At 34.0% G+C, this 27,727-nt stretch overlaps 2 protein-coding genes and 2 long non-coding RNA genes across 4 annotated transcripts; 3 read left to right on the top strand and 1 right to left on the bottom strand.

Annotated features, from left to right (window-relative positions):
• Window positions 1-1,078: 1,078 nt before the first annotated feature.
• Window positions 1,079-12,755, bottom strand: LOC124457468 (ruvB-like 2). Its single transcript, XM_047007711.1, has 15 exons — window positions 12,704-12,755; window positions 12,416-12,470; window positions 10,798-10,853; window positions 10,218-10,286; window positions 9,364-9,436; window positions 7,964-8,093; window positions 6,743-6,809; window positions 6,199-6,305; window positions 5,770-5,863; window positions 5,232-5,355; window positions 4,653-4,747; window positions 3,795-3,913; window positions 2,842-2,961; window positions 2,058-2,187; window positions 1,079-1,389 (listed from the first exon to the last, which is right to left on the bottom strand). The coding sequence occupies exons 1-15, from the start codon at window positions 12,710-12,712 to the stop codon at window positions 1,216-1,218; spliced, it is 1,422 nt and encodes a 473-aa protein (XP_046863667.1). The 5' UTR covers window positions 12,713-12,755; the 3' UTR covers window positions 1,079-1,215.
• On the top strand, window positions 12,755-26,984 carry LOC124457470 (COMM domain-containing protein 9-like). The gene is made up of 7 exons (XM_047007714.1): window positions 12,755-12,949; window positions 13,615-13,678; window positions 14,489-14,638; window positions 20,826-20,880; window positions 20,959-20,993; window positions 24,570-24,673; window positions 26,539-26,984. The coding sequence occupies exons 1-7, from the start codon at window positions 12,899-12,901 to the stop codon at window positions 26,686-26,688; spliced, it is 609 nt and encodes a 202-aa protein (XP_046863670.1). The 5' UTR covers window positions 12,755-12,898; the 3' UTR covers window positions 26,689-26,984.
• On the top strand, window positions 17,852-18,716 carry LOC124457471. Its single transcript, XR_006952613.1, has 2 exons — window positions 17,852-18,197; window positions 18,235-18,716. It is a non-coding gene; the product is annotated as an uncharacterized LOC124457471 (long non-coding RNA).
• On the top strand, window positions 22,269-22,759 carry LOC124457472. The gene is made up of 2 exons (XR_006952614.1): window positions 22,269-22,302; window positions 22,431-22,759. It is a non-coding gene; the product is annotated as an uncharacterized LOC124457472 (long non-coding RNA).
• Window positions 26,985-27,727: the final 743 nt, after the last annotated feature.

The following is a 27,727-nucleotide window of genomic DNA, read 5'->3' as shown; positions in this document are numbered from 1 at the left end:
GACCTTTTTATGTTCTCACTGACCACAAACCTCTGTGCTATGCCTTGCATAACATTACCAAACGCCACTCTTCCAGAGAAATTCGTCAGCTCGATTTCATCTCCCAATTTATCGCAGACCTCCGCAGTGTCCAAGGTGAGCAGAATTCGGTGGCCGATGCCCTTTCCCGCGTCTCCTCTGTCCCTCTTCCTGAACAGATCAAAATAGAAGATATCGCCGTGGTTGAACAAGACAATGCTGAGCTTACACAGTATCGAAGCAAAACTTCTTTGTTGGTATTCGAAAGTTGTCCGACAAAACTATCATTTGCGAAGTTTCCACCTGCAGGCTACGCCCTTTTACTCGTTCGCCGTTTCGACAATATTAAAATTTTAAATGAGTGAACCATTGAGAGGTGAACGAATCGGATTTACGATTCAATTTATGAGCCCGCGCTTGTGCTTTTTGACATGGCAAGCAATATTTGCCATATATGGTGTGATTTGATTAACAGCAGACGCTAGCCATGTTTTGGGCAACAAACTGCGTTAATGGTATAATGTAATTTGGATGACCTGTCACTGTGGTTTCGTTCCAGGTCTAATTTATTTCTTAGGGCTCGCATGTTGCTTTCTGCTAACCTACATATTACAACAACATTAAACTTCTTCTTAGTTCATTGTAAAGCCAAAAATAGTATGTTGTAAACTGATCTAATTGTCAACACTTGAATATAAATTGTCAACACTAATGATATCATAAATTGTATTGTTGAAATTACTTTTGTGGAGAAAGAGGACACCTCAATAAACCATAAGATTGAGGCGATCCTTGCTTGAATAAATAATCAAACCAAATTCTTTTTGCAATTCTCTAATCGTTTGCTTTATTCTATAGGTAGCCATTTTAACATTTCTTACACTACTTCAAAAATGACCCGCTCACATTGCTGTGGAAGGGTTTCCAGAGCGTTGTCACTTGACAGCTAATTGAGCAAACGATGTAGAGAATGTATGTTGATCTTCGAAAAGCTGACAAAAAACTCGACCAAAAAAGACACTAGGTCTTTCGTCTGTCGCCAGTAAACGTCTACTCGTTGTATAAAAACCACTTTCTATTTCTATTTCGTTGTATAAAAACCAAGATCTATTTCTTAACAAGAAAAAATCAACCATGAAAAAACTCGACATGAAGATAATAATCGTTAAGTTACTATGGTAAAGACATAACACTTGATCATGCTGCAGTCTCTGTTTCCATCGAGTCATTAGGAGTTTGCTCTTCAGGTGGCGGGGCTTCTTCACTAAATAAGAACTCCTGTTGATACTCTTTGAGGAATTGGGACGAGCGACACTCATCAAGAAATAAAGAGTATACACGCTTGATGTCGTCTACTTGAACTTCGGTACCCTGAAAATTTCAAAGTAGTTGATGAACTGCCACCTTACGTAGGTGTACCTGATACCTATTATAAAACAATCAGAAAAAATTTACTTTATTTACACAGAACAGGCAGACACATTCAATCAAATCTGACATCAAACAAAATTCAAATCTTAAGTTAAGGAGAAACAAGAAATTTAGAGTCAAGCACGAAGTGCGAGTGTTTCCAAGCATTTTCGAGTTCCTCCAAAACTTTCACAAGTGTTTCTAACTTTATATTTGCGTTATCTTTATAGAATAGCCTTGTAAAACAATATTCAAAAGATAATATCATTAATTCTATATTATTACTTATTGTATATATTTTTGCCTTAACCAGGCAACCTGCAAGACTGAAATTCGCTTGTTTATGTAGAGTTATAATAACACAGATTTATCGAGCATTTGACCAATCAGCGCCCGCTCTTAAGAGGCTATAAATAAATAATAATGGTTGGTAAAATCTATTCACAAGAAATTTCAGAAGCACAATGCAATCAAAACTCATGTCGTACTTTATTTGAGGAAGACAGGTGAAACGAAAAAAAACCGGTTTCAACAAATCTCGAAATTTTGAATCGAAGCCATCCAAATTTTCAAATATAAATAATAATGGATATGTAATCAACAAGGGAAAATTTTATGAGACCAAATACCTTACGTTTCCGACAAACAAGACTGGAGGCAGTAATAAGCTGAATAGCATATCTTAAAGATGTTTCTTGTCCAATTTTCGTTAATACGCCCATTGCATCATCAGACATCTCAACATCTTCTTCTTCGCATCTATTAACAAGTTCAGACCATGATCTCAATATTGTGAACTGGCTGGTATAAGGCTCGATCGTGTTGCCGCTTTTTAATTCGATATTCCGTTTTCTTACCAATTTTGCCACTTACATAATCATCCATGCATGGTTATGTGTGACAGAAGTTAAACTAACATTTTAAAAACCACCAACTTTGAGTGTGAACTCTAAAACACCATCATTAACGTTACACAAGGTTTAGAACAGTTATTTAAATTAGAGGAAGGACAATCTTGTAATCAAGGCCTTGCAAATTACCTGATACAACAATGGAATTTTTGATTCAAATCAAGTTTAAAGGAAAATTTTGACACTAAAATTACACACACTTTATTTGAAAAGAATTGACTTTTAAAGTCACTGTAAACAGTTTATGCAGTTATTGTATTATTCAGATATTGAACTTTTTAATGTACGATGCAAACGGTCGTCACTGGTTATTGACAATAATACGAGAATGAAAAGAGATGTGACTATATTGTACATATATAAACTGTTTCAATAGAATCTGTTCTGAGAGTAAAAGTTCTTTTCAACAAAAGTAATCAATTTTCGTGTTTCATAAGCACTCGTGTTAGCCGTAAAATACAGCACGAACTGCCGCTCCACAAGGATAATATTAAAAAAATACCTGATGGCTAAGATTTGTTTTAACTCCCTTTCATCATATGGTGTAGTTGTTATGATGAGAAGACGATCGAGAAGATCAAGAGGAATGCCGTGGGGACTGTTGTAGTTGGTACCACGAATTCTGCAAAAGAATCAACAAATTACATACTTAAAGCGAATGGGGGAAATTAATAAGCATTTAGTCCTTCAGGCAGCAAATGAGGAATAAGATAGATTTAACGATTGCAAAAATACAAAGTTACTAAGGCCATAAAACATTGTTGTAAAGTTCACGACGGCTTTGAAAAGATACAAATATCTTTGATGACATGGCGTAGAAAAGATTCAATCTTAAACTTGCATGTTGTTCATTTGAAATAATCTAATAGAACTTGGTTTGAAATGCATAAGCGAAAAATATATATGTTTTCAGGATCTTGCATTTACAACACAGTCCATATTTTGACTCAGGGCGCTTAAATTGTTTTTGAGCGCAAGGCCTGTTTGAAGGACCTATAACACCTCTCAATGGTCAAAAATCTATTTTTTCAAAAAATACATTGGCAGATGAGAGAAAAGTACTTGGAATCAGCGAAAGTTTTTGCTTATTCCTCGCGCGTCTTGTTTCCAAGAGTCAACTTTTTCAATAAACCTTGAACAATTTTTTAAGAAAATTTCGTTCGTTTTTCTCAAGCAAATGAACAGAAATATATCTGCACCCCGCGTATTCACTCATTTGTTTCGACGTAATTTTCGTGACAAAAGTCTCATTTACACAATAACTACGTTGACAATTATTTTCGTTAGAGCTATATGTTTGTTTTCGATTAGATCACAACTTCAGCAGCAAAAAATTAACGTAAATAGGATAAAAAATTCATTGCATTAAAATATAAAAAAAAGTAAAGCCAAAACGATCAAAAGGTAGCGTTCCAGTTATACTTATTTTGGTAAATGCAGTGAAACACTCCTTACTTTGTAATTCCTCTATTGGTAGCCATGATAAGAATAGGAGACATGTCACTTTCAAGAGCTCGATTGAGAAATGAGAAACATTCAATATCCAACATGTGAACTTCATCAACGAACAAAACCTGTCACACAATAAATTTTGTAAAGTATTATATGAAAAATAAAAGATGTTTACTGTGTTTGCACAGGCTTATGCAAACCGAGGGAGAACTCGAGAGCAAATCAGTTTAAACCCGAGACCGAAGGTCAAGGGTTGCACATGCTCGAGAGTTCTCGCAAACGTCTCCGAGATTTGCATAAGCCAGTGCAAACACGAGAAACATTTTGTACTTTTGTTACAAAATAACAGTAATGCGAAACAGATGAACTTAAAACAAACGCTTAAATTTTTCGTCTAACATGTATTCATGAATGACTCGCAAATTCTCTTTGATTGATTTAATTGAGTGGGCTCGGATGGATTTGCAAAATGAGCTACGTGTAGACCAATCAGCGCATGTGTTGTATTATTGACATAAACAGTCATCACCAGTAGTTTTTGGGATAGTGCTATACGTCAGAGATTCAACACTTAGCCAAGTCAAGAAACAGGAGGTAATCGCTCCTCCCCCCGGATACTTTTGAACCTGTGGCGAATCTACAGCATATAGCGCTAAAACGATATCAACTTCTACATGATAGTGTTAGGAAATATAAATTAATAATATACAGTGACAACAGTCGTTCAGGGCCGATAGCTCAAAGGTAGATAATGTTAATAATTGGTTGGCAATTGGCATATCTTCCAAACTCTAAAAGAATTAGCCAATCATAAACCAGTAACGTGCATCAGCGAATCGAAGTAACAGATATGGAACATACCCCTGGAACTATTTCAGCTTTTCCTTCCTCCCTCCATTCAGCGACTTTGGCATTTATCTGTTCCCGTACTTCCCCTTTAATCTCGCCAGTATCACCTCAAAACAAGAAATAAATAAAGAAACCACAATCGCGGTGTTAATCGTTGGAACCAAATAAAACCTGGCCTTCGTTTGCAAAATAAAAAACAAAAAAGTGACCATTTTACAAATGGAACAACGACTTCTGACGAAGAAGACAAGCACGCAACAATCCTTATGGATGTGAAACAAATGCCAGTGAACTCTCAAAAAAGACTGAAATGATAATTCCTGTACTAAAGTCATGTAATTAAAACAGAAATAAAGCAAAAATGGCGGATATAGAGCGATTTTCTGTAGATAAAGAACCACCCATGTTGTGCACAGACTGTCACAAAAAGAGAAAACCTAGCCTGTATGTCACATATCCTTCATTCCCCATCGTTTCGTCATTATTACTAGTATAATGTACAAATAAATTATTTAAGCTCAATTGTGATTGGTAATTCTATGTTGTCATAACTTTTCGCCAAAGAATACCAGAGAAACGTTTCCTACAAACCTGAAAAAAGCGCAAGAAATCCCTGGGTTCTACTATTGATGACGTCAATCTCGTGCAGCGTCACAGTGTGGACAACTTCTTTTCTTTTCTGCAGTTCGCCTTCAGGACACTGGACGAATTTGGTCTGATAAAAAGAAAGACACATAACTAGCAAGCGTTTGAAAAAGACGTCTTTGGTAAATGGCATCCGTACTCAGTCTTTGATAAGTTTGAAAAAGTATTTGAACGGTTCAAGTAAGGTCAAGGATTAAAACTAAAAAAAATATAAGAAATCTAAACGAGTCACAGCTAAATCCACTGCAGGCTGAATTTTTTAAAGTCGCACCTTCATGCTTACTATTTAATAATTAAGGTCGGTTTGCACTTGCATCGCACAACACTACTGTACAAAAGATAATTTCCAGTGATTTTTGTGCAACTGGGAGTTGGGTGTCTGTTTGCTGCACTTGCTAAGTATGTGGGAACTAATGAGAAAGCCTTTAAAATAAAATCAATGATGATGATTTTCTGTATTAAAGTACTTTTGTATTTTAACTACCTCTGCTCCCATAGCGTCGTAATCGCGGGCTCGAGTGAACGATCGTCCTAGTTTGGCAATCTTGCCTGTAGCCTTGTCGATGGTAATTATATCTCTAAAAATAAAGATGTGATTAGCATTTCTTTTTAAATAAAACATGAAGGAGATTATGGATACTTTTAGATGTATATGGTAACTTTTATAAACAGAAGACAACCCATTTGTCTATTACTCTACTATACCGGGGCAATTAACATTCATGCGAATAAAATTCGAATATCTAAATTATATAAATTATCATTTTGACATAAATTCAATTTGAATGTACAATTTTGTCAAACAAAGGAAAGATATTGTATATGACAGAACCTAACACTCAAAGATTTTCAGAAATCCTTTTCGTGCAACAACATTGACTATTCACATTATTTCTCAAAAATAATGTCTTACCCCGCTTGCACTTTTTCCTTCGTAATGGACTCAATCATTTTCGTTCCAAGATCATAAATCGTTTCCATTTCGGTCGTTTTTAATGTAAGTTTACCAAGTTTCGCACCCTGTCAATACGCAAATAGTAAAACATAAGCCGTATATAAAAAATTATCATCGACACAAGTAAAGACAGAAGATAAGTGGCCAATGATACACCGCCATTATGTGACTATATATATGCGTAGTTTGAGGAATAATTTCCACCCGTCCAACCTTTCATGTAAAAGCCTTCAACCCTTTACTGCCTACTTAAGCAAATCTGCAACAACCACTGAACCAAAGGAACTGCTATTGAAAAAAGATGTGGTCGATGAAGAGTTAGTCAGTGTCCGAACCCAATTTCTATCGCTCGTCACAATTTTTAATTAAGCAATCATTGTCTCATTTTTAAAGAAACTATCGTTTAGTATTTGTCGACAAAATTTCAATTTTTATTTTGACAGCCAACATTGTTAAAACTATTTGTCATGTGCAATCTCATATGAAATGCTCATATACGTACCGTTCCTGTTGCTGGTCTGTCAATCTGTATTTCTACTACCTCTCCTTCGATAATTTCCGTCTCCTCTCTAATAGAAAAAGAAACACTCACACACAACTTGGAGATGCTGCTGCCAATCTGCCGCAGAAACAAAATGTGCTCGAATAACCTACGTACATCACGTGCCACACTAATTGAATCGGGATCATAGGAGAGTGCTGGAGAAATTTTTTGCCTTTTTCAGTCGGCGGAAAATAAGACAAAGTCAAGTTGAAAGAAAATACCTTTACTAATTACATTTTTTTCAGTTTTTGGCTATATTCTTTGGCAAATGTCAAAATTTCTGGATATTTAATCGAATCAGAATAATTCACGTCAATACAAACTGCACGTATTCAATGCAAACAGCGACAGCCGTTTTTTGGCATTGCGTTTAGACTAGATGTTTGTAGTTTGCAGCTAGATGTAGATCGTACTGAGATGGAATGTTCATGTTGTAATAGAGAAAAATATGTCCATCAATGGTATGAAGTACAGTCAAACCTGTATTAAACGACTCTGCACTTAGCGGACACCTTGCATTAAACAGACGCTTTGTAAAGTCTCGAATTAAATCTCGTATAATTTGTAGAAATGAAACCTCTATCAAGCGGGCACCTCTATTAAGCAGACACGGACACCAAAATGTCGAATAATAACACAAAAACCTATGCTTCACAGACAAATTCTTCAAAATATTTCATGTTATTTACAGACATAATATTTGTCACAAACAAATTGTCACAACATTTATGAAGATATTTGTCATAATGCAAGTGCGTTGAAGATAAAATGCTTATACCAAACATGAAATTGTTTACAAATTATTAATAAACATCACTTGTCAATGTCAAATCTAGCATGTCGTTGTCTAAAAGACTTACACGAGACCACATTACCCCAACATCTTCATTGAACAACATATTACTTACTATATGTTACCATATCAAACTAAAAATATTTTTCAGTTTTGTTGTTTTTCATTAAAGTCATTTCTAAATACATCTGTACCGTTTAGTAGTTGATTTTATTTTTTTAACCGATAGGGCCTGGTGATGAAAACCTCGGTTAAACGAATACCTCCATTAAGTGTGTACGCTTAATACAGATTTGACTGCAGTTTCAAACTATTTAAGTCTCTCATAACAACCGAGACTAAAGCGGAGGTTGCATCAATCAATACAGATATAATCAAAGACTTACTTTATCCTTACGCCAATGGATCGCCTAAAGGCTTGCGTTAGAGCTTCAGTTTTACTCATTTCCAAGGAAAATATTTCACTACCAGCAATACTAGTGAATGGTGTATCAGGACCGAGTGATTGAGCCATTCCTATAAAACAAACACGACACATTTCACAACAACCAAAACTTGTGACGAGACAATTTATCGACACATCAGAAAAATAGTCACGACAAGTTTATACTTTCGGATAAAGATTCGTATGTCTTCGGGCGATTGTTTAGAATGACAACAGTGCTTTGTTAAGAAATTTTTTCATCATGCAAATTTCACTTTACTGCAAGACAGGGCAGTTCAATTCTTAGTAAGGCCCGTTCACACGACTTTTTTCATCCCACTCTTTCGGTTCGGACGACTTTTGGTTGCTTGTTCAGACGGTCGAATATTTTTGTTGACATTTCTATTCGTTTAGATATTTATAGTCTTGAAAGCAGCCATTTGTGTTATCCAATACATTTAACGATATATTTGCGTATTTTTATACTTGTTTTCAAGTCTTTTTCAAATCTAATTTCTCGCTTTAGCTCAAATTTGGGAAGTATTGAGAATGAAAACTTAAGCCTAGTCGGCTTTCTTTGATGTAGTCGGATGAAAATGGAGCAAGATCTATTTCCATCAGATTTTTGAGACTTACGGACCGACCGTCGGATGCTCATTCATGTGTTCACACGACCCGTTTTTTGAGAAACGACAAAATCGGCCTTTAGACAGGAAGGGTGCAGATTTTACAAGGGGGTGCATCGTTATCCTAGCTCAAGTCGCAAGGGCCTCGGGCTGTTGTTAAGTAAACCTTCATCAAAGTGTTACTAGCTTTTCAAACAAATTTATATGCTTTTTGTTAATAAATACGTGTTTAATAATGTATTTCAATTTTAATGCTTCGATGAAAACGCGTATGGTAATATTCAATTGCAAATGGTGGTGCTATAAAATATGTAATACCTTTGAAATGAGAAACTCTACTTTTACTTAGTCTTACTGTACAATTTCATAGCCTGTAATACTTTTATATTTATCGTCAATAATAGATAATACCATTTTAGAATTTTTCTCGAGGGGTGCCAAAGAATTTTGGGGGCTGGGTTGTTAGTACACCATACACACCCAAGAAAATCCGCCCCTGCTGAAAGAATGAAGACTAGCGCAAATATTTAGTTTTCTTCTCTGCCTCTACAACAGCCAGTAGCGTAGCCAGCCCGCGAATTTGGTAGTGATATGTAAGGTACTCATCACTTGCATTATTTACGTATTTTTTTAGAAATCTTTTGCCATTCCATTTGACCAGACTTGCGGGTTGCTTACGCTACACAAAGCGAACGAGAATTTTCTAAGAAAAGTTCTCTAATTGTAAACGTCTTACCCATAGCTAATGCCGTTTTTCCAGTGCCAGGTTGACCAGCAATAAGAACAGCTCTTCCAGCAATTTTTCCCTCCTAAATAAGTGATAAAGTTAACACACACCACTCTCAATTTTTATGTTCTGATGGTTTTTGGTCATGCTTTTCTTCCATCATCACTTCTTGAAAATTTACACCTTGTATAATATTTATCAAAAATAATCAGAGTCGGCAAAATATACTCCAATATTGTTTTATTTAAAATTTCTCAGAATTCATAAAAATTAATGGTGAACTGTATAGTGAAAACCCAGTTTTATTCTTATTAATAGATATATTATAAATTGAAATTATTCAAACTACTGTAGTACAAAGTGAAATTTGAAGTGAAGTGTCATTGAAATAATTCTATAACAATCCAAATTTACCAAGTAAATCTTTCCCCTCCCTATAAAATATATGTTTACTCCTAATAATGATTAATGTGTTATTATTGAGTAAATAAAGGTTGTCATTTCCTGCTCAATTGGGGCTGGTTGCACAACCCTAGGATAACGCTATCCATTAGATGCGTGGAGAGTCATTTATTTAAACTTGTGAAAAAAGTGATGATACATATTTTTTTTGCGATAATGAAACTTTTTCATTCTGGAAACAATGTTTTATTTCATTTATTGCCCAGTTGCAATAGTTGATTTTTCATATTAAGAATTTTTGAAGCGTTTAAAAATATTGCTATCCAGTGAATAGCGCTATTTCGCCTTCGTACAACTGGCCCATGATGGAGATTGGATAATAATGTTGTAAAATTATTCCAAACCATGAAAGGCGTTTGCTTCTACAAAACTGTCAAACTACATATTTCTTTCATAAAAACCTTGATCATTTCCAAGATCACTCCAGCAGCTCTTCGAGCAGATACCTGACCAACCATTCCTTGAGACACCTGGAAACAAAAAATGTCAAACAAAGCTGATGAAGTTGATGATTACAAAAACAGCCATTGAAGTTTCAAATTACAGTAAATCCCAGTATTTGCAAGCATGCAACAATGAATTGACGGTCTCTCAGTGAGAGAATGACTTGCTAAATGCATATCTTTTGAAATTTTATATTCTACCATCAAAAGAATTAGAATCAGATACGATTTCCATAATCATAAAATAAAATATTCACTTATTCAAACATCAAGCAACAGAAAAAATGCAGATTTCTGATGTCTGTCACATATTGTGAAGAAAAGTACATAAAATGAATATATACAAAATACAGGTAGATGTATAGTCACACCAATTGTTCAGACAAAAATCTTTGCTCTTAAATGCATACTGGTACCAGCATCAAAAACTGGATGTATTAACATGCAGAAAATTCTAAAATACATGTGTTCATGTATTCAACTTAACTCAAGAAAAATGATTTCAAGTTTACACAATATAATTAAAAGTAAGTGATACCTTCCTGGCTTCCAAAACATCATCTAAACCAAGACCACGAATGTGGGAATGAGCTCCTAAAAAATGTTTCAATATTTAATATAATATCCACTAAATAATAACTGCAACAATTGAGCTAAATTATCATATCATACTTTCAAAGAATGCTTTATAACACATCTCTTTAAATAAATGTCATATTTTTTGGCATGTCAAGAATGCTTTATTTCAAGAATTAATAAAAACTAAATTGAAAATAAATCTCTTCACCCTCATTTTCTTAATGATTGTCAACAATTAAACTCCATCATTAAATGTAATCATGTATTAATAAACTAAGATTGATACAAAATACATTTCAGATCATGAACATTTTGTAGGTAGAGGATAACATACATAGTTATTTTAACTGATACGTTGTTGATGTAAATATGATAGTACAATGAGTAATACAGATTGTACAAAAAGACAGAGGTCCGATGTTTCTCAGTGAAGACCAAGAAAACGAGGTTATTAAAAGGTTTATTATATGGCATTATTTGACTTGAAACGAATTGAAAAATGCTCCATTTAAAGTACTGTACAATCTGGAACATTAGGATAGTTCTTGTCTTTTATACTGCTTATCATGTGTTTAATGTTGGAAGCAAGCTCAAACTTAAACTTGGCTGGAAAATTTATTTAAATCAGTTAGAGATGAGCTCTGGAGGTTGAAATTGAATAGTGCAAGGAAGCTACTCAAGTGCACACATCCATACTGCTTACTTTACGATTGAATTTGCTTAATTTTCTCTGTAATTACCAGCACACACCATCAAAAGCAAAACAATGAGCAATCATGAACAATGAAGAAGAGAAAAGTGTTGTATTCTGTGATGTTGGCAGCCAAGCAAGTTTGGCACATTTAGAATTTTTTTTTTCACATTGAGAAAAAGAGAAAGATTAGCACATAAAACAGTGACATAACCATCCAAATTTTTTCTGAGTTTGTCTGTTGTGAGAAGAATACTTTTCAAAGAATTGAATAGCCATGTTTCAAAACTTGAATAGTGGAACTAACAAAATATGGAGTAATATGCCTCTATGCTCAAATAATACAGCACTTCTTAAGCTACATTCAACATCTTAAGCTCTTCAAGACCCAATAGTAATAGCATTTTCATCAAAACTTATCTGTCAATACACTTAAGTTATTCTACTAAATAAAATTTTTATGATCAACATGTATTTCATACAATCAACCAATTAACGTAATCACGTCTTTAAGAGAGAAATGAGGGGGAATGGAGCAGATTGGAAAGTTTGTGTTGTGTCAAGATCTTGGGTGCGCAACTTGAGAAAAATTATTCCACTCAATAACACCATGAGAAAATTTAAGTAAATTTCCCAAATTGTTACCAAAATCAATAAGAAAATTATCATTGTGGTAAAACATATGAAAAGACATCGCAAACTACATTCATGAGGGAAAGAGTGTCTTTTTCAATTGTAGTCTAACCCTAATAGTATTAATAAGATGTTCTTTTGTGTCAGTCCATCAACATGATTTACTAGCAAATGAAGATTACAGGAACACCTTAACCTTAAACATCTTTGACTATTTAATGATGTGAAAAACTAAGTAGTATTCATTACTAACCAATTCGCTCTATTCGTGTAATGTCTCGAACCTCCTGGACTTTTGCTGCTGCGACCTACACAAGCACAACATTAACAAAATTAAAAGTTAAAGCTTCACCTGAGTAAGCTTATAAACCATAAACAGATATAAATTTGAGAGGAGTTAGAAGACACAAAGTTCGAGCGTTTAGAGGCATTGTAAAGCAAATTTCGGAAAAATAAAATACTCTGCACTACTAAAATTTAGGCTCTTTTAAAATAAGTTGTGAAGAACAGTAAGCACGTGGTTTAATAAATATTCACTCACCGTCGCCATTTTGAAATCTTCCCGGGAAACAAAACAATCAAACCGTGAATGTTGATAGTAAACAGTAAACCCACCACTGTCAACCACCCGTGAGCGAAAGTCACGTGGTGTGTTCTACTACACATTGGTTCTGCTGCAATCATTACGAACTTTAGTTTTCCTCGTACCGTGAAATCAGAAAATAAATATTTTATCATGGTAGTTCTTGGTCAAATAGATTTCGACGCTCTAAATTTGTTGTTAAAGGTAAATGAATGTCTTTTTTACTGTACATTGTACTGCTTTGTTTTGCATTTCTTGTCTGTGATCTGTTTCAATCTTTCTCAGAATATTAATTAAATGAAAAGATTGAAAACTACTGACCTTCATTGAGATTGTAGTAATGACTGTCTAGTGAAATACCTTTTTATATAACTATTAAATTTGATATCATTTTTGGTTGTTTGCTAAGCATTGATAATGCAAACACTAATTGGACACCATTATCTTTACATCAAAATATATAACAATTGAACAATCTTAAGCTAGACATCAAGAGGAAGGAATTGACTCCTAGTCTCTTACTCTTTATTTACTGCTTTTTCTCAACAAAATGTTATATCTAACCTTTGATAAGTTTAATTTACGATTTACTTTCAAAAAAATTGGTTTCTTCATGGATTTAGTTTAGTGCAAGTTTTGATTGGTTCAGCTGCTACTCACTTGCCAGTTTGAGAATAATGAAATGATTTTTTTACGAACTTGGGCAATCATTTTATTCACCTACTCTTCACATGGTTATGTTTTACATTTTCCTTTGTGTTATATCATATATGTATAGTTCATCTTTGACCCTCAAAATACAGCATAAAATGTGTCCATTACTTTAAACATCATAAGATTCATTTACTTACTTACATCTATTTCTTTAGGCAAAATCGAAAGATGTTGTTGCAAAACTTGTCTCTGATGCCTTTGACAAAAGAAATAGAAAAGGTTCGTTGTTATTCATTCTAATATATGTCATGTAAAGTATATCTTATTATTTTGCATGTCATTACTATTGTGGCAGCCAGTTAGGTGCATTTTCTAAATACTATAAATTGTGATGTGTTAAATGACAGCCAGTTATTTTACTAAAATATACAGATCATGTTGCACAGTGCTTAAATGATCTTACTGTTTGTTTATGCTGTGATAGTTAAGTGTCGATATACTTGTCATGTAATTTATACAGCTTAAGTATATCCAGAGTAAGGTCTTTAGCCAAAGAACTTTTTAACTTTCATTTCTTTAATTTCCAGTTAAATACTTACATAAGGACATTATATTACATTTTCAGTAATTTTAAAAATTGCCTTAATGATAAGTACAAGTTGTACTTTACAACTTTATAAATGTTATGTAAAACTTGGATTTATGTATTAAAACTATAATTTCAAATCGAAGAACACCAAAACAACTCAAGCATGTACAAGATGTTAAAGTGTCTGTGAATTTATAGCCTTATGGGTCAATCATTGACACTTGTTTGATTTGTCTATAGTTTTTAGGGCAGACGGATGGTGACATGTATTGAAGTATAATTCTAAAAAAGTCTTTAAGAGCAACCAAATTTTGTTGGCCATGCATTACTAATATTAGCGATAATTTTCTGGAAATTGCAAAGCTTCTTGCTAATTCTATTCATGACCCTAAAATTTTTCTTATTGCAAAATAATTTCCTCAAATGTGGGAAAAAAGTGAATTTACCTGTTATTAAATAAAGTCATGGGTTTATACAATTTTCATTTTCTTATGTTTTAGTCAATGCTGAAACTTTTATTTCAATCACGGATGTACTAGATTGTGATTCAACAGAGGCTGGTCAGTTGTTTTCAAGCTTGATAATGCTAGTCAAGAATTGTTTATATGAAGGCCTAGGTGATCGACAATCTATCGCTTCAATATTTCCAGGTGATTTTTTTTTGCTCAAATTTAGTAGCACTGAATCTTAAAATTGTTGAACACACACGTTGACAAATGCCATATAATGGAGCTTTTTGTCATTGGTTAATTTTTCGCGGATCTAGGGGACGTCAAATCAGTCATGCGACTAACGCACAAAATGCAGATGTGCTTTAAATTTTGGTACTTAAATACTGTCCAATCATTTATTCATACTGAGACAATTTCTACCGTTCATTTCTACAGTGAACACTAGCTGCGATAAAAATGTTCAAAAACAAAACGCAACTGCGCAAAGTTTAAATTTTTTTTGTCTCTTGTACACAATTTTGGAATCATTAAATATGTTTTATCATAGGTCTTCACTTGTTTTCAACCACTAACATGACGTCATTTCTTACGTTCAAATATTCACTGCTTTCCGTTGGCTTCACTTCATTATTTTTCCGAAAAACTCAATTACTTTATCTTTGAATGAAGATGAATAATTAATTGTTGTTGAGATACAAAACATTACAGTTATTTACATTACATTACAGAACATACAGAATATTACTAGATAGGATTATGCTTAGAGCTTAAAAGTTAAAGATTACACTACCTGGTATCAAGTATTTGAATAGTCTATAATTTCCGGTTATCTATGGGCGTAGATCTAAACAATGGGTCAACTGTCATCAATGTCAGCGTAAAACGTTTTACCTTGGAAGCCTAACCCTAACACTATTTTGTAGTAATGTTGAGTCAAGATACAGTATATTCTATCTAGAGTTTATTAATGCAAAACCACAAATTATTTTAAGTGTTTGTAGGATGTATGATGAAGTGAATCCGATAAAAAGCGAGGGTATGGCGTCATTAATGCGTGAACCATACAGCTGAAATTAGAAAACCATATTGGGAAAATCAGGCGCGGATCTAGGGAACGTCAAATCAGTCATGCGACTAACGTACAAAATGCAGATGTGCTTTAAATTTTGGTACTTAAATACTGTCCAATCATTTATTCGTACTGAGACAATGTCTACCGTTCATTTCTATAGTCCATTCATTGTCACGTATTTTACTTTGGCTAAGTCAAGCGAAACGAAACAAACTGAATCCATGAGCCTGAGAGCTAAGCCAGTTTTTAAGGTCGGCTATGTTTACCTCAAAAATGGCCAGCCTACAGATCCATCAAAAAATCAATTCATAGCATTCTGATTGGTCAATTCCTAAATTGCCAAGGAAACTTTAAGTTCTGATGGATCTTTGGGGAGGCCTGATGGATTGACGATTTAGTCAGGGGACCTGCAGTCATATTATTGCATTCAGGGTTGCCAGATGAGCATAAATATGGCCAAAAAACACAAAAAGTGGCGTAAAATTTTTTAGTGGCGAAATTTTTTTCACCAATCGACCATGGCTGAAAATTGGCTTTTTACATTGTTTTCTCAAACATGCTAAACACATTTCACAATGGCTTATGCATTGGCTTACTATAGCTCCTTTCAAAAAATAGTTGTTTTTTCTGAATTTAAGTATAAATAATTAAGTTTTGTTGACTTGGTGCTCTTCATGGCTTACAGTGCCATTTATTTTGTTTGTTATATTAAAACATTGCCATTTGTTGTCTATGTCAACAGCAATGGCCAGGTTTCTGTTTTTGTGGGTTTTTGTACCTTATGAGTTTTTGAGATGAAATGTTGCTTTGTTTTGTTGTAATATGTACGAAGCTAAAAATTGTTTCTTTGGTTTGGTACGTCTGACAATAGTTTAGCAAATGCTTGATTTTTTGAATGGATAACCAATATAATTATGATGGAACATGGTTCATGTCAGTTATTAAGTGACGTCCAGATTACTTTGGTATAACCATTAACAAACCATGTTCATGTGGAATGTTTACATTCTGTTGCAGCATTGCTGCTGAGGACAATTAAATAAAGTCGTATGATATATCAAAATGTAATGACAATAGTTGGGCAGTTTTTTTGGTATTTTTTCTTTAATTTCAAATATGAAAGTCAATTCAAATTTGATTTGATGATTACTTAATTGTATGGTCAAAAATGGTTAATTTTGGTGGGTAATTGAAAATTAATACTACATGTACATGTTCTGTCCTGCTGTGATGGTAATATTCTTAAATGCTGTTAAATCATTTTTCAACTAAAGTAAAAATAATAGCTTGTTGTTTAATGTTTTTCTCTGTTTAATGGGGCTTAACTTTTTTTTAAATGAGGACAATTTTATTACTGAAGAATCTGTGTGAGAATTATAACACCATAACAAGATTGAAAATTCTTTTTATGGAATGTGTAAATTGGGTTATGTTTTATCATATTTTTAATATATTTGATAAATTAAAGACTTAAAATACTGCTGAACCTTAAATGTAAACAAAAACAGTCTATTTTTGTTATCTGTTATCCCCTAAAACTGCAAATTGCCACCTTGATGTACTTACAAGTTTTAATGAGTACATTTTGACGTATGACGTCATATTATATTTTGTATGACGTCATAATTTTTTGACATACGCATGAAAAATCCTGGATCCTCCTCTGAGGAAAATCAAATCCAAAATTCGTTTTTCGTTTTTCATTCAAATCAAAAAACGATTTCAAATTTTCTTTTTCTTTTTTGGTGTTTGATGAAACTCGAAAATTTAATTCAATTTTCGTTTTTTGTTTCTCAAGTTATAGTTCATAAACAGACGCTGAAATGTAACACCACAATTGTTTTTACTTTGAACAAAACAATCGGGGGGAGTAAGCGTAAAATTAAGGTTTGTATAAAGAAATAACTAATCAGGAGAAAATCAAATTATTGTATTATGAAGGATATTGTATTAAGGAATTTCTTTCAAATGGAAACAACACAGTGCGTGACCTCTTATATTTTCTGAAAGAGCATTATCCTGATGTAGGAGAATTTAGTGCTCGCACTATCGAGCGTTTCTGCCGACAGAAAGCATAGCATAAAAGATGGATCATTCACAACGCGTAATGGTTGAACAAGCAGTGCATAAGGTATGAAATTTTGATTTTAAAGTTTTGTCCACGAAAAAAATTGGAAATCTTACTCAAATGTTATTTCTCAAATGGACCTACATTTGTTGATGATTGTCTGTCGTGGTATGATACCCGGAGAAAACCTGCTGTTTCATTTGCTTTCGTTTGAAATGACGGTGAAAATCTTTTGATATGCTGTACAAAGAAAAACATGCCTCTTTTTTGCTAAAAATCCCCCACATTTCATTTAGATTTCCAACACTTTTCGTGAATGAAACTTTTAAGATCTAAATTTCATGCCTTATGCACTGCTTATTGAACCATTACGTTTAGAGATGCGTCTTTCGTGCCATATTTTCGGTCGGCTGTAACGCTTGATACAAATAATAATTTAATTTGCTGCTGATTTGTTATTTAATTTTGATGACAGTGTTTACACAAGAATCGCAATCTAAGGTCTCTGTGATTTACTAATCATCTTTCGACTTAGTTCTTGAAAGAAGGTTGAGGGAAGTTGTTCGGATGGGGGAAGAGCAGTATGGATTCATACCGGGGAGAGGAACGACGGATGCGTGTTTTGTGTTGAGGCAGCTGCAGGAGAAATTTTAGAGAAAGACAGAGAATTGTATATGGTGTTTGTAGATTTGGAGAAGGCGTTTGATAGAGTTCCGAGAAAGGTGATCGAGTACGCGCTGCGTAAGAAAGGTGTGACAGAGAATATAGTTCGGGCAGTTATGGAGACTTATGAAGGTGTAGAGGCGGTGGTTACGGAGGAAGGTGTTAGATCTGGTGTTTTTGAGGTAAAAGTTGGTGTTCATCAAGGTTGAGTCTTGTCGCCGTTACTGTTTGCTTGTGTGATGGATGTACTGACAGAGGAAGTGAGAAGAAAAGAAGGATGCTGGTGTTTGTTGTATGCAGATGACATTGTCTTGGTGGCGGAGTCGAAGCACAAAGTCATGGAATGGTACCGAGAATGGAAAACGGCAATAGAAGTCAAGGGACTGAAAGTGAATGAGGCAAAGACGAAGGGCATGAGATGCTCGAGGCAGGTGGAGGTGAAGGACAGTGATAAATGGCCATGTGGTGTGTGTGGAAAAGAGTTGGAGTGAATTCGATAATGTGGGAAATGCAGTAAGTGGGTTCATGGAAGATGTTCAGGTGTCCGTGGTGCATTGACAAGAGTAACTGATTTTGAGTGCGGGACGTGTCGAAGTGGTGGGCGAGTCGCGATTGAACGGTTTGAACTGGGTGACGTGAGTTTGGAAGGTGTATCGGAGTTTAAATATCTGGGCGATGTGTTAAATGATGGTGGAGGGTGCGAGCAAGCGGTGAGGAACAGAGTTCAAGCAGCGTGGTGGAGTTTTAGAGAGTTGTCGGGAATGTTGTGCGGAAAGTCGACTTCGTTGAAGCAGAAGGGAGAATTGTACAAGGCATGTGTTAGAAGTGTTTTGGGATGTGGAGCAGAGTGTTTGGCGCCGAAAGCAGAGGACCTGAGAAGATTGGCGTCGACGGAAAGGAGAATGCTTAGGATGATGTGTGGTGTAACGTTGATGGATAGGATTCGAAGTGAAGAGATTAGAGAGAGAGTTGGTGTTGAGTGTATCGAGAATTGGGTAAGGCGCCAGTGTTTGAGGTGGTTTGGGCATGTGGAAAGGAGGGAAGAAAGTGCTGAAATTCGTAGAACGTTGCATATGAATGTTGATGGAGTCCGCAAACGAGGTAGACCGAGAAAGAGATGGATGGATGCTGTGAACAGTGATATGAAGGCGATGGGTATAACGAGTGATATGGCGAGAGATAGAGACGCTTGGCGTAGAAAAGTTCATGGACCGGTCAACCCCCCTGGCGGGGATTAATACTGGCCGGTATACAAATGTTGTTTGTTTGTTTTGTTTGTTTCGACTTAGTTCTTCATGTTAAACTAAAAAGCTTTCTAGATATATCTACATCGCTTAATTATTGAACTTTCATAATTAGTAAAGCAGAGACTTTGCAAAATTTTGTTTCGAATGAATATCTGGCAAAATTTCTAGACAAACTTTTCTTATCAACTTTGAATGAACGAGATAAACCTTTTGAACCGGCCAAGTGCCCTGTATTACTTTAAACTTTCCTGGATGAGTAAGGCCTCAAATGACATGGTGGGGGAAACTAAAATTATTACTGAGAGTTGTTTTTCGCCTGCAGCGTTGTCTTCATATTTTCGAAAAAACTATTCTGCCCCCTTTAGAAGTCTCTGCCTTGTCAAGCAATGTAGTGTATAAGTTTAAATGTAAGTGTGATGCTCGCTATTTAGGAAGAACTTCTCAAAGTTTGAGTGATAAAATAAAACAACATGTACAGCTTCTATTAGGAATGAAACTGTTCCTGTATGAACAAAACGCGACTGTAAGAGTAAAAATTTGATTTTATGTGATTCAGCGATTGGAAAACATCTTTTGAACAATACTCACTGTGCCAATTCATATTCTGATCATAACTTTAGAGTTATTTAAAAATGTCGCTCATTATTTCAGTTAAGCGTCATGGAAAGAGTCTTAATTAAGTTGACTAATCCCGTCCTCAGCCGAAGAAAGATTACGTGTTTCATTTATCTCTGTTTTAAGTGTCAACTCTCAATTAAGAGATGACGTTGATTTTTTGTAATATCATAAATATCGCATGATGCTGATGCTCTCATTTACCTGACGTTGACACCTGACGAGTAGTCTGACGAAATGCATAGTGTCTTTTTAGCTTAAAAAACCGTTCGTTTAGAATTGTTGGTTTAGTATTCTGGCTAAAACAGTTCTTTTAAGAACTATTTCGTTAGAATTTGACCATTCACCATTGTACAAGGTATTTGTTTTTTTTAAGACACTTTCATAATTCTCTATTTACTAAGTGGGGCCTAGTGACGAGATAATGTGTCAAACCGACACCTCTAAAAACGGCATAAAATATTCTAGTGAAAATTTAAAATTTAATTTTGTAGTGTTTTGGTCGGTTATTTACAACAATGGAGAAAATTACTGCAATGAAATTTCATAGATTTTTTTAATAATTATCATTTACTGTTATGTTTTTGTTTGATTAGTGCCGTTTGTGTCGCCAGTAAAACGTATTCGCTTCTTTTTATTATTGTTCGAAATCATGAAATGCTTATTGTGGATTTATGATGCGAAATGTTTCATTTTGATCTTACAAATGATTTTTTTCAGGAACTTTTCACAAAAATTTAAAAGATCTCCTTTCCAAAATCATTGTTGAGAACCTGTAAGTAGACTCGTGCGTAATCACATAAAAATTCCTCTTTGCGTACTTGTTTAAATATTTCTGTGTTTTATTTTCTAGGACTGGGTGGAAAGAGCAAGCAATGACCACTCAAGGTGAACATTTATATTTACGACTAAACGGACAATGCAATAGAATGTGTGTACCATTCCGCCATTCGTTTTCCGCTCTCATTAAAAACCATTTTGGGAAAATTCAAATCGAAAAACGAATTCAAATTTTGTTTTTCTTTTTTTGGTTTTTGATAAAACTCGAAATTTGAATCCACCTTTTTGTTTTTTGTTTCTCAAGTTATAGTTCATAAACAGACGCTGAAATATAACACCAAAGTTGTCTTTACTTTGAACAAAACAATCAGGGGGGGGAGTACTATGAAATTTTTATCTTAAAAGTTTCATCTACGAAAAGTGTTGGAAAGATCAAATGTGAGGGATTTTTAGCAAAAAGAAGCATGTTTTTCTTTGTACAGCGTGTCAAAAGAAAGTCTATTGAACTTTAGTATGCTCTCGTGCATTTGATATTGTGTTTTATGTTTATCAATTTTGTATAGCAAGAAATTTTTGAATGGTCAAACGCATTGCAGATTGGCCAAAGTTTTTTTATTGTTTTCACAAAAATTCAGCCAATCTGCAATGCGTTTGAGCATTGAAAAATATTACGAATGTTCAGATAAGTGTCCCCAGCATAGGTTTTGATGAATATTTGTTAAAAACCATAAAAACATTCGCATTTTTCAAACGCAAGGAAATACATTTCAATGTTAAAAAACCTGCAAAAATACAGTAAAATTGTTCGTGATTAGAGAGATTTGTTTGTTTTTTTTCTGTTTTTCCATGTAGTTATAAGATATTTACGGTTTTGTAAAAGTGTTTGTGTTAACGGTCGTTAATTTACTGTTGAGAGTTGCCAACCTTGTCAAAATATAAGACCTATAAGACCATACATACCTGTAACTCACTACATAACTACATAAATCCATAACTACATAACATACATAACTACATAACATACATAACTACATAACTACATGTACTACATAAATCGATTGCATCAAAAACCTAAACAGATTTCTGCGCCGCCTATGATCATACACTTGAAAAGCCATAATATCCGTAATGAAGTCTGAAGATCGTATTTTTTAAAACTGACTTGAACGCCAAATATACAGATGTGTTCCTGTTTTTGTTTAAAAAACTCAGTATACTTTTCTGTTATTTGTTAAATGTACGAAATGGTGAATTTGCCAATCTATTTGCAAAAAGTTTCCCTGACGCAAAAAGAGACTCTGCACATATTTTGCTCTGTGGGCAAATATCAAAAAGAAATGATCAACTCAAACAGTAACCATGATTTGGAGCAGAGCTTGTTATGTTCTATTTGCTGACAACATGCAGTGAAGATCAGGTAGCAAAGATGACTGGAAGATGTTAATGACCAGAGTCTTACAAAAAAATAATAAGACTGAAAAGATAAATGATTTATTGCCTTTACTAACCAGAATTATTTAATGTGATCATGGTCAAATTCTATAGATGTAAACGATTGATTCACTAAGGATGCTTTGAATGTCTTGAAATTAAGATTCAAGAACCAAAGAAAGACAGCAAGAAGGTTGTGTGTGTTTTGATGCTTGATGAAATGTCAATTCACAAACATGTGAAATGGGATGGCCATAAAGTGTGTGTTTATGTAAACATTGGCATTGAGATTTTTGATGACTCAATGCAGATGTGAAGCTACAAATTGTATAATCAATTGGGTTTTATGTAACTTAATGATCAAATCATGTCATGATCCTATCATTTAGTAGAGTTTTGTTTGAATGCTACTAATATTTATTACATGTGATAAAACCTTTGAAGTTACTGTGGTATATTTTTCTTCCTTATTTCAGTTTTTGCTTTAAGAAACAGTATGACCTGATTTACCAATTAGAGTACAGAATGAAGATTTGCCATTTGCCTTATTTGCTGCTTTTTAAAGAAAATTTTTTTAACTTTCAAAGTTTTTCTTCAATTTTTTGCTTCTTGATTCTTTTTATGAGATGGATGGTATAGAGGTAGATTAATTTATGAAATTTATAATTTCTGAAAAGCTTTGAAGCTTCTAGCATTTAAGTACACAAAAGTTAATTCATTTGGTTTTATTCCCTTTTCTATAACATATCTACTTGCACTTCATCATTCTTGGATGAACACAACACCAGATGTGGATACTCAGAGAACAAAATCCACTAGCAACTGCTTGTAAAATTTATTATTGAGGTGAAAACTTTATTAATCATTCAAATTGTGCACTTACATTGCAGGTATAGGAAAGACAAAACAAAGAGAAAAAGAAGGGTAGAGGTACTAAAAACACAATTGAATTACAAACACCATTGCAGACAGACGTTTTTTAATGATTATTTGCATTTTGCCCATATCAATACAACAAAATCAAATTGTGCTACAACTTTACAAGTATTTAATGCAGTTGCACTTTAGAACACCGCAAAAAGCTTACTGAGGGATTTCTGTACAATATTGTTTGTTTTCATTTATCAAACTTATGCAAACTTGAGTCTTTGAAATTTAGGATGAAATTCAATAGCAGAAAATCTTATAAATATTAATCTTTACAAAGCAACAAGTACAAATCCTACAATTGTGGCGAAAAAAGCCATTGTCCATTGCACGAAAAGAAAAAAAAAGTAATGATAACTAATAAGCTAACTTTTCTCTCGTAAACCTTGGAGATAGTTGTTTATACACACATAGTTCTTCCTCGCTCTTTCTTCTAGGGGAGTGAAAAATTGTGAAATTTTTGGAAAGGCAGTCATTTTCGGTAAATCTTAGCGGAAATATGTCCATTCCGCTATTTTTTACATAGTAGAAACGTTCGATAGTGCAAGGCATCAGGATAAAATTCTTACAAAAAATCTGAGAGGTCACGCACAGTGTTGTTTCCATTTGACAGGAATTCCTTTATAAAATATCCTTTAAAGTGGCCATAATAGTAATTTGATTTGCTGCGGATGCATTATGTTGATCAGTGGTTATTTCTTTACACAAAACCTTAATTTTACGCTTACTCCCCCCTGATTGTTTTGTTAAAAGTAAAGACAACTATTGTGTTATATTTCAAACAAAAAACGAAAATTAGATTCAACTTTAAAGTTTCGTCAAACACAAAAAAAATGAAAAACAAAATTTGAATTCGATTTTTGATTTGAATGAAAAACTAATTTTGGATTTGATTTTCCCAAAATGGTTTTTAATGTGAGCGGAAAACGAATGGCGGAATGGTACACACATTCAATAGACTTGACAATCTTTCTACACTACAAATAGTACATTTAATAATCTTAATTTCAACTGAAACCATCATTAACATTATATAACACATCATACAGATAGCTTTTTGCTAAATGTTTTAAGCAGCTTTTAATTTCGGAAATTGCTCCTCAGATGTATCTTCTAAACACATAAACGTCTCCTTTTCTTTCTACGTACTTAGATATTACGACCTCTGTGTATAAATATTTCTTACCTTTGCTAAACTGTTGATTAAACATATAAACCAGGCAATTCACATGATCTTTGACCATCCGACCCTTCATATAATGTATGTATGTTATAATGCGTGGCTTTGTGGGATTTATATAAACTAAAGAATATCTTGTATTTTAGTTTCATTGCCCAAACTTGCTGATTTTGACTGGAGAGTCGATGTGAAAACATCTTCAGATGCCATAACAAGAATGTCAGTACCAACATGTCTACTGCAGCTCAAGGTAATTTCTATTGAAACATTTGTATTAATGATTAATGCAGTGTTAAACAAGTTCATAACGATTCACACGAGAACGATCGTTTTGTTCTCAGAGACTGGGCATAGTTAAAGATTATATTACGTTCACACAATACTGCCTGGTTGGAGTCATTTATGCATGGACGTTGGAAAATTGATGATCGAAGGGCTATATTCATACTTGCATGTTCTTCCTTATTTTTTGTTGAAATCAAATTTTACGTATTACCGATTACGTATAACATGAATGTGTGAATACAAGCCCTCCCTCGTTTTGCTCCGAATAATTCCTGATATCATGCTCAGTCTCATGTGACAATTGTTTTATTATTCACTTTAACTAACAGAAATTGTAAAACATTTCCGTGTAAAATGTTTTCAAAACCTCAGCTGATTTGTTCTATTCAGACGGTTATGCAATTTTTTTCACATTTGAATATGTTGTAAATATATTCAATGCCTTTGTCGCTTTTTTAGTGTTGTCCGCACAAATATTAATTAATATGGACATAGTTTTATTCATTACGTGGAAGACTGCGAGTAAACGAGTTCCGTATTTTAGACCTTCAAACAAAGTCGTCAGAATTTTGTTTCCTTTTGGTGTTGTCTCACCATGTTTATCCCACTGATCTCGAAATAAGACTGCATCCACTGGATCAAGCAACTCTATATTTGCAGTAAGCAAATTTTGAAGCCACTGCTACGTAAAACAACAGTTGTGGCAATAGTATATGGAGTCAGGAATAGAAATCGACCGTCAACGACAGCTCGCATGTACTTTTCACTCGTAAGAAAAGTTTGTAAGTTCAAATGTCGTCGGTTTATTTTATTTCATTAGCTAGAACTTCTTTAACGACAGGTCATGCGATTTAAGATATTTCCATGCAGTTGTGGGTCGTTTACCATAGTTTCACTTTACCACATTTGAGTTATTAAGAACAAAATTGCGGATTTTTGATCATATTTCATCATATTTTATAAACTGATTAGTTCCTTAGTTATGTTTATGTAGTTAAATGTTGGAAATTCAGGATATTCTCTTATATGTTAATCCACAATACATTTGTCGTGTATTCATAATTCTGTGCATTCATAATTTGGCTTCGACTTTTTTCATAGATGCTCAGTCCAGTTTTGTTTCGAGATCAGCGTGTTTATCGATTTTTTTTTACCTAGGCATTTTTGGCGGAGACGAACGTTAGCGTTCTTACGGTTAGGCTTTCATACGTACTGCAGCAGAAACATTATAAATTTGTTGCGTTTTTAAACGTTGAACATAGCGTTTCGGTTTTACACTTTTTCATAGCGCCATCTTATGTCAACACGACTTCAGACAGTTTTTCTTTTGCATTGTTTTCTAAGTGTCAGATGAAGACGTAATGTTTGCTTGATTTCTATAATATCCATGCTTTTGCTGCATAATATGTATTGAACAAATGTTTTTTTCATGCTCGTTATAACAGTTATTAGCCACTACGTTATTTTGCTAATGAGATTTATCACAGTATTTTCTCGGCAACATCATTGTAGTGCCCAGAGTTTTTGTTTGCATCAGACTTGAACTCAAACACATTAATTTCAGTTTTCATTTCGCTTGTAACTAGGACCATTCTTGTCATGTATCTCAACTGGCCCTAAGTCTGTAGAGAAAACATTATTAGCAAAGATTTGGATTGTCTCGTCAATAGTCAATACGTTTCACAAGGAGACTTATCAGCTAGTTTTTTTGTTACAACGGACACATTTTGAACCCCTGTGCTACAGTATGGAAAGAAAATGCAGCTTTGCCTTTGAAGTTTATGTTCTATTTTTTATAATTCTAACATTTATATTATCAACTTTAAACAGATCCAAGAAAATGCTTGTAAAGACAACTTGTTGCCTGAATTAAAATGTCTGAATGTGGAACTGAGCAAAAAGACATTAGACACCATGTTGGATGGTTTAGGAAGAATTCGTGATCAACTCTCCTCGGTTGCAAGAAGTTCAGCTTCCTGATTTTTTTTCTCTCAGTTTGATTTGGGCTTTTCATATAAATTCATAATTTCTATTCGACCAATGATTCCAGCTAACTTGAACTTGCTTATAGACAAGAGAAATTAGTCTGGATACTGCAACGTATAATCGTTTAACTTTTGATTAAAAGTTGTCATGATTTGAAACATTGACGTAGCCATTCCCCTTATTTAGTCGTGCTCTATGTAACAATTGCAGTGTTCACGCAATGCAAAAAAAATAGATTTATAAAGAAATGAATAATTATAATGTCCGAAATTTACACTGCAGAATTAAAACACCGCTTCTTTGAAACCGAGGAAAACTTGTGCGCATTAACATTGTACGGTTTTGCAGCTTTACTGTATTCTTCGAGAGAATTGGGGTTTTCTTTTCTTTTCCTCTGAGCACTGAAAACAATATGGAAACACGACAGTGTCGTGCAACATGCATTCTTATTAATAAGAAAGTATGGTGAACTAGACAAAATCTTTTTAGTCTCTTTGTACAAATGTTTGCTAAACTTCATTTGTATGACACATTACACAAAGCCGGATTTTTACATTTAATGAACAATAATATTTATATAACTTGCCAAATGTTTTATCTGACAATACTGTCTAAATTTTTCGTTCATACAGCAATAAACACTATTTAGTCAGAGAAACCTATACACTTTAATTTCAAACATGGTAATTTCAATAAAATATAATTTAGTGCCGTTCAGAAGTTTCTCCAGAGTAGCAATTTCATACTTTCTCCCGGTACTTCAAAGGTTCAACCAAGGTTCGAATGACCGTAAAAATTATCTTCAAAAAAGGATGAACAAAGTTTTCTATTTGAGAGAGCATTTCGGAGGACGGATTATTTTGGTTGATGTTGCTCCTATGTGGTGACATTTTGAATTATCTAAGCATAAGTCTTTATTCCGAAGCCATCATCAGAGAATACATATAATATATTAATCCTAACACGGTTTTAATATGCACATGAAAAACATGTGATTTGGACGAGATTTGAACTCGCACCTTCGGGATTCTAG

This window comes from Xenia sp. Carnegie-2017, unplaced genomic scaffold (genome assembly GCF_021976095.1).
Source record: "Xenia sp. Carnegie-2017 unplaced genomic scaffold, XeniaSp_v1 HiC_scaffold_6, whole genome shotgun sequence".
In the NCBI taxonomy this organism is placed as follows: Eukaryota; Metazoa; Cnidaria; class Anthozoa; order Malacalcyonacea; family Xeniidae; genus Xenia; species Xenia sp. Carnegie-2017.
The sequence above is the reverse complement of the archived record's forward strand: the minus strand, read 5'-3'. Positions and strand labels throughout refer to the sequence as shown.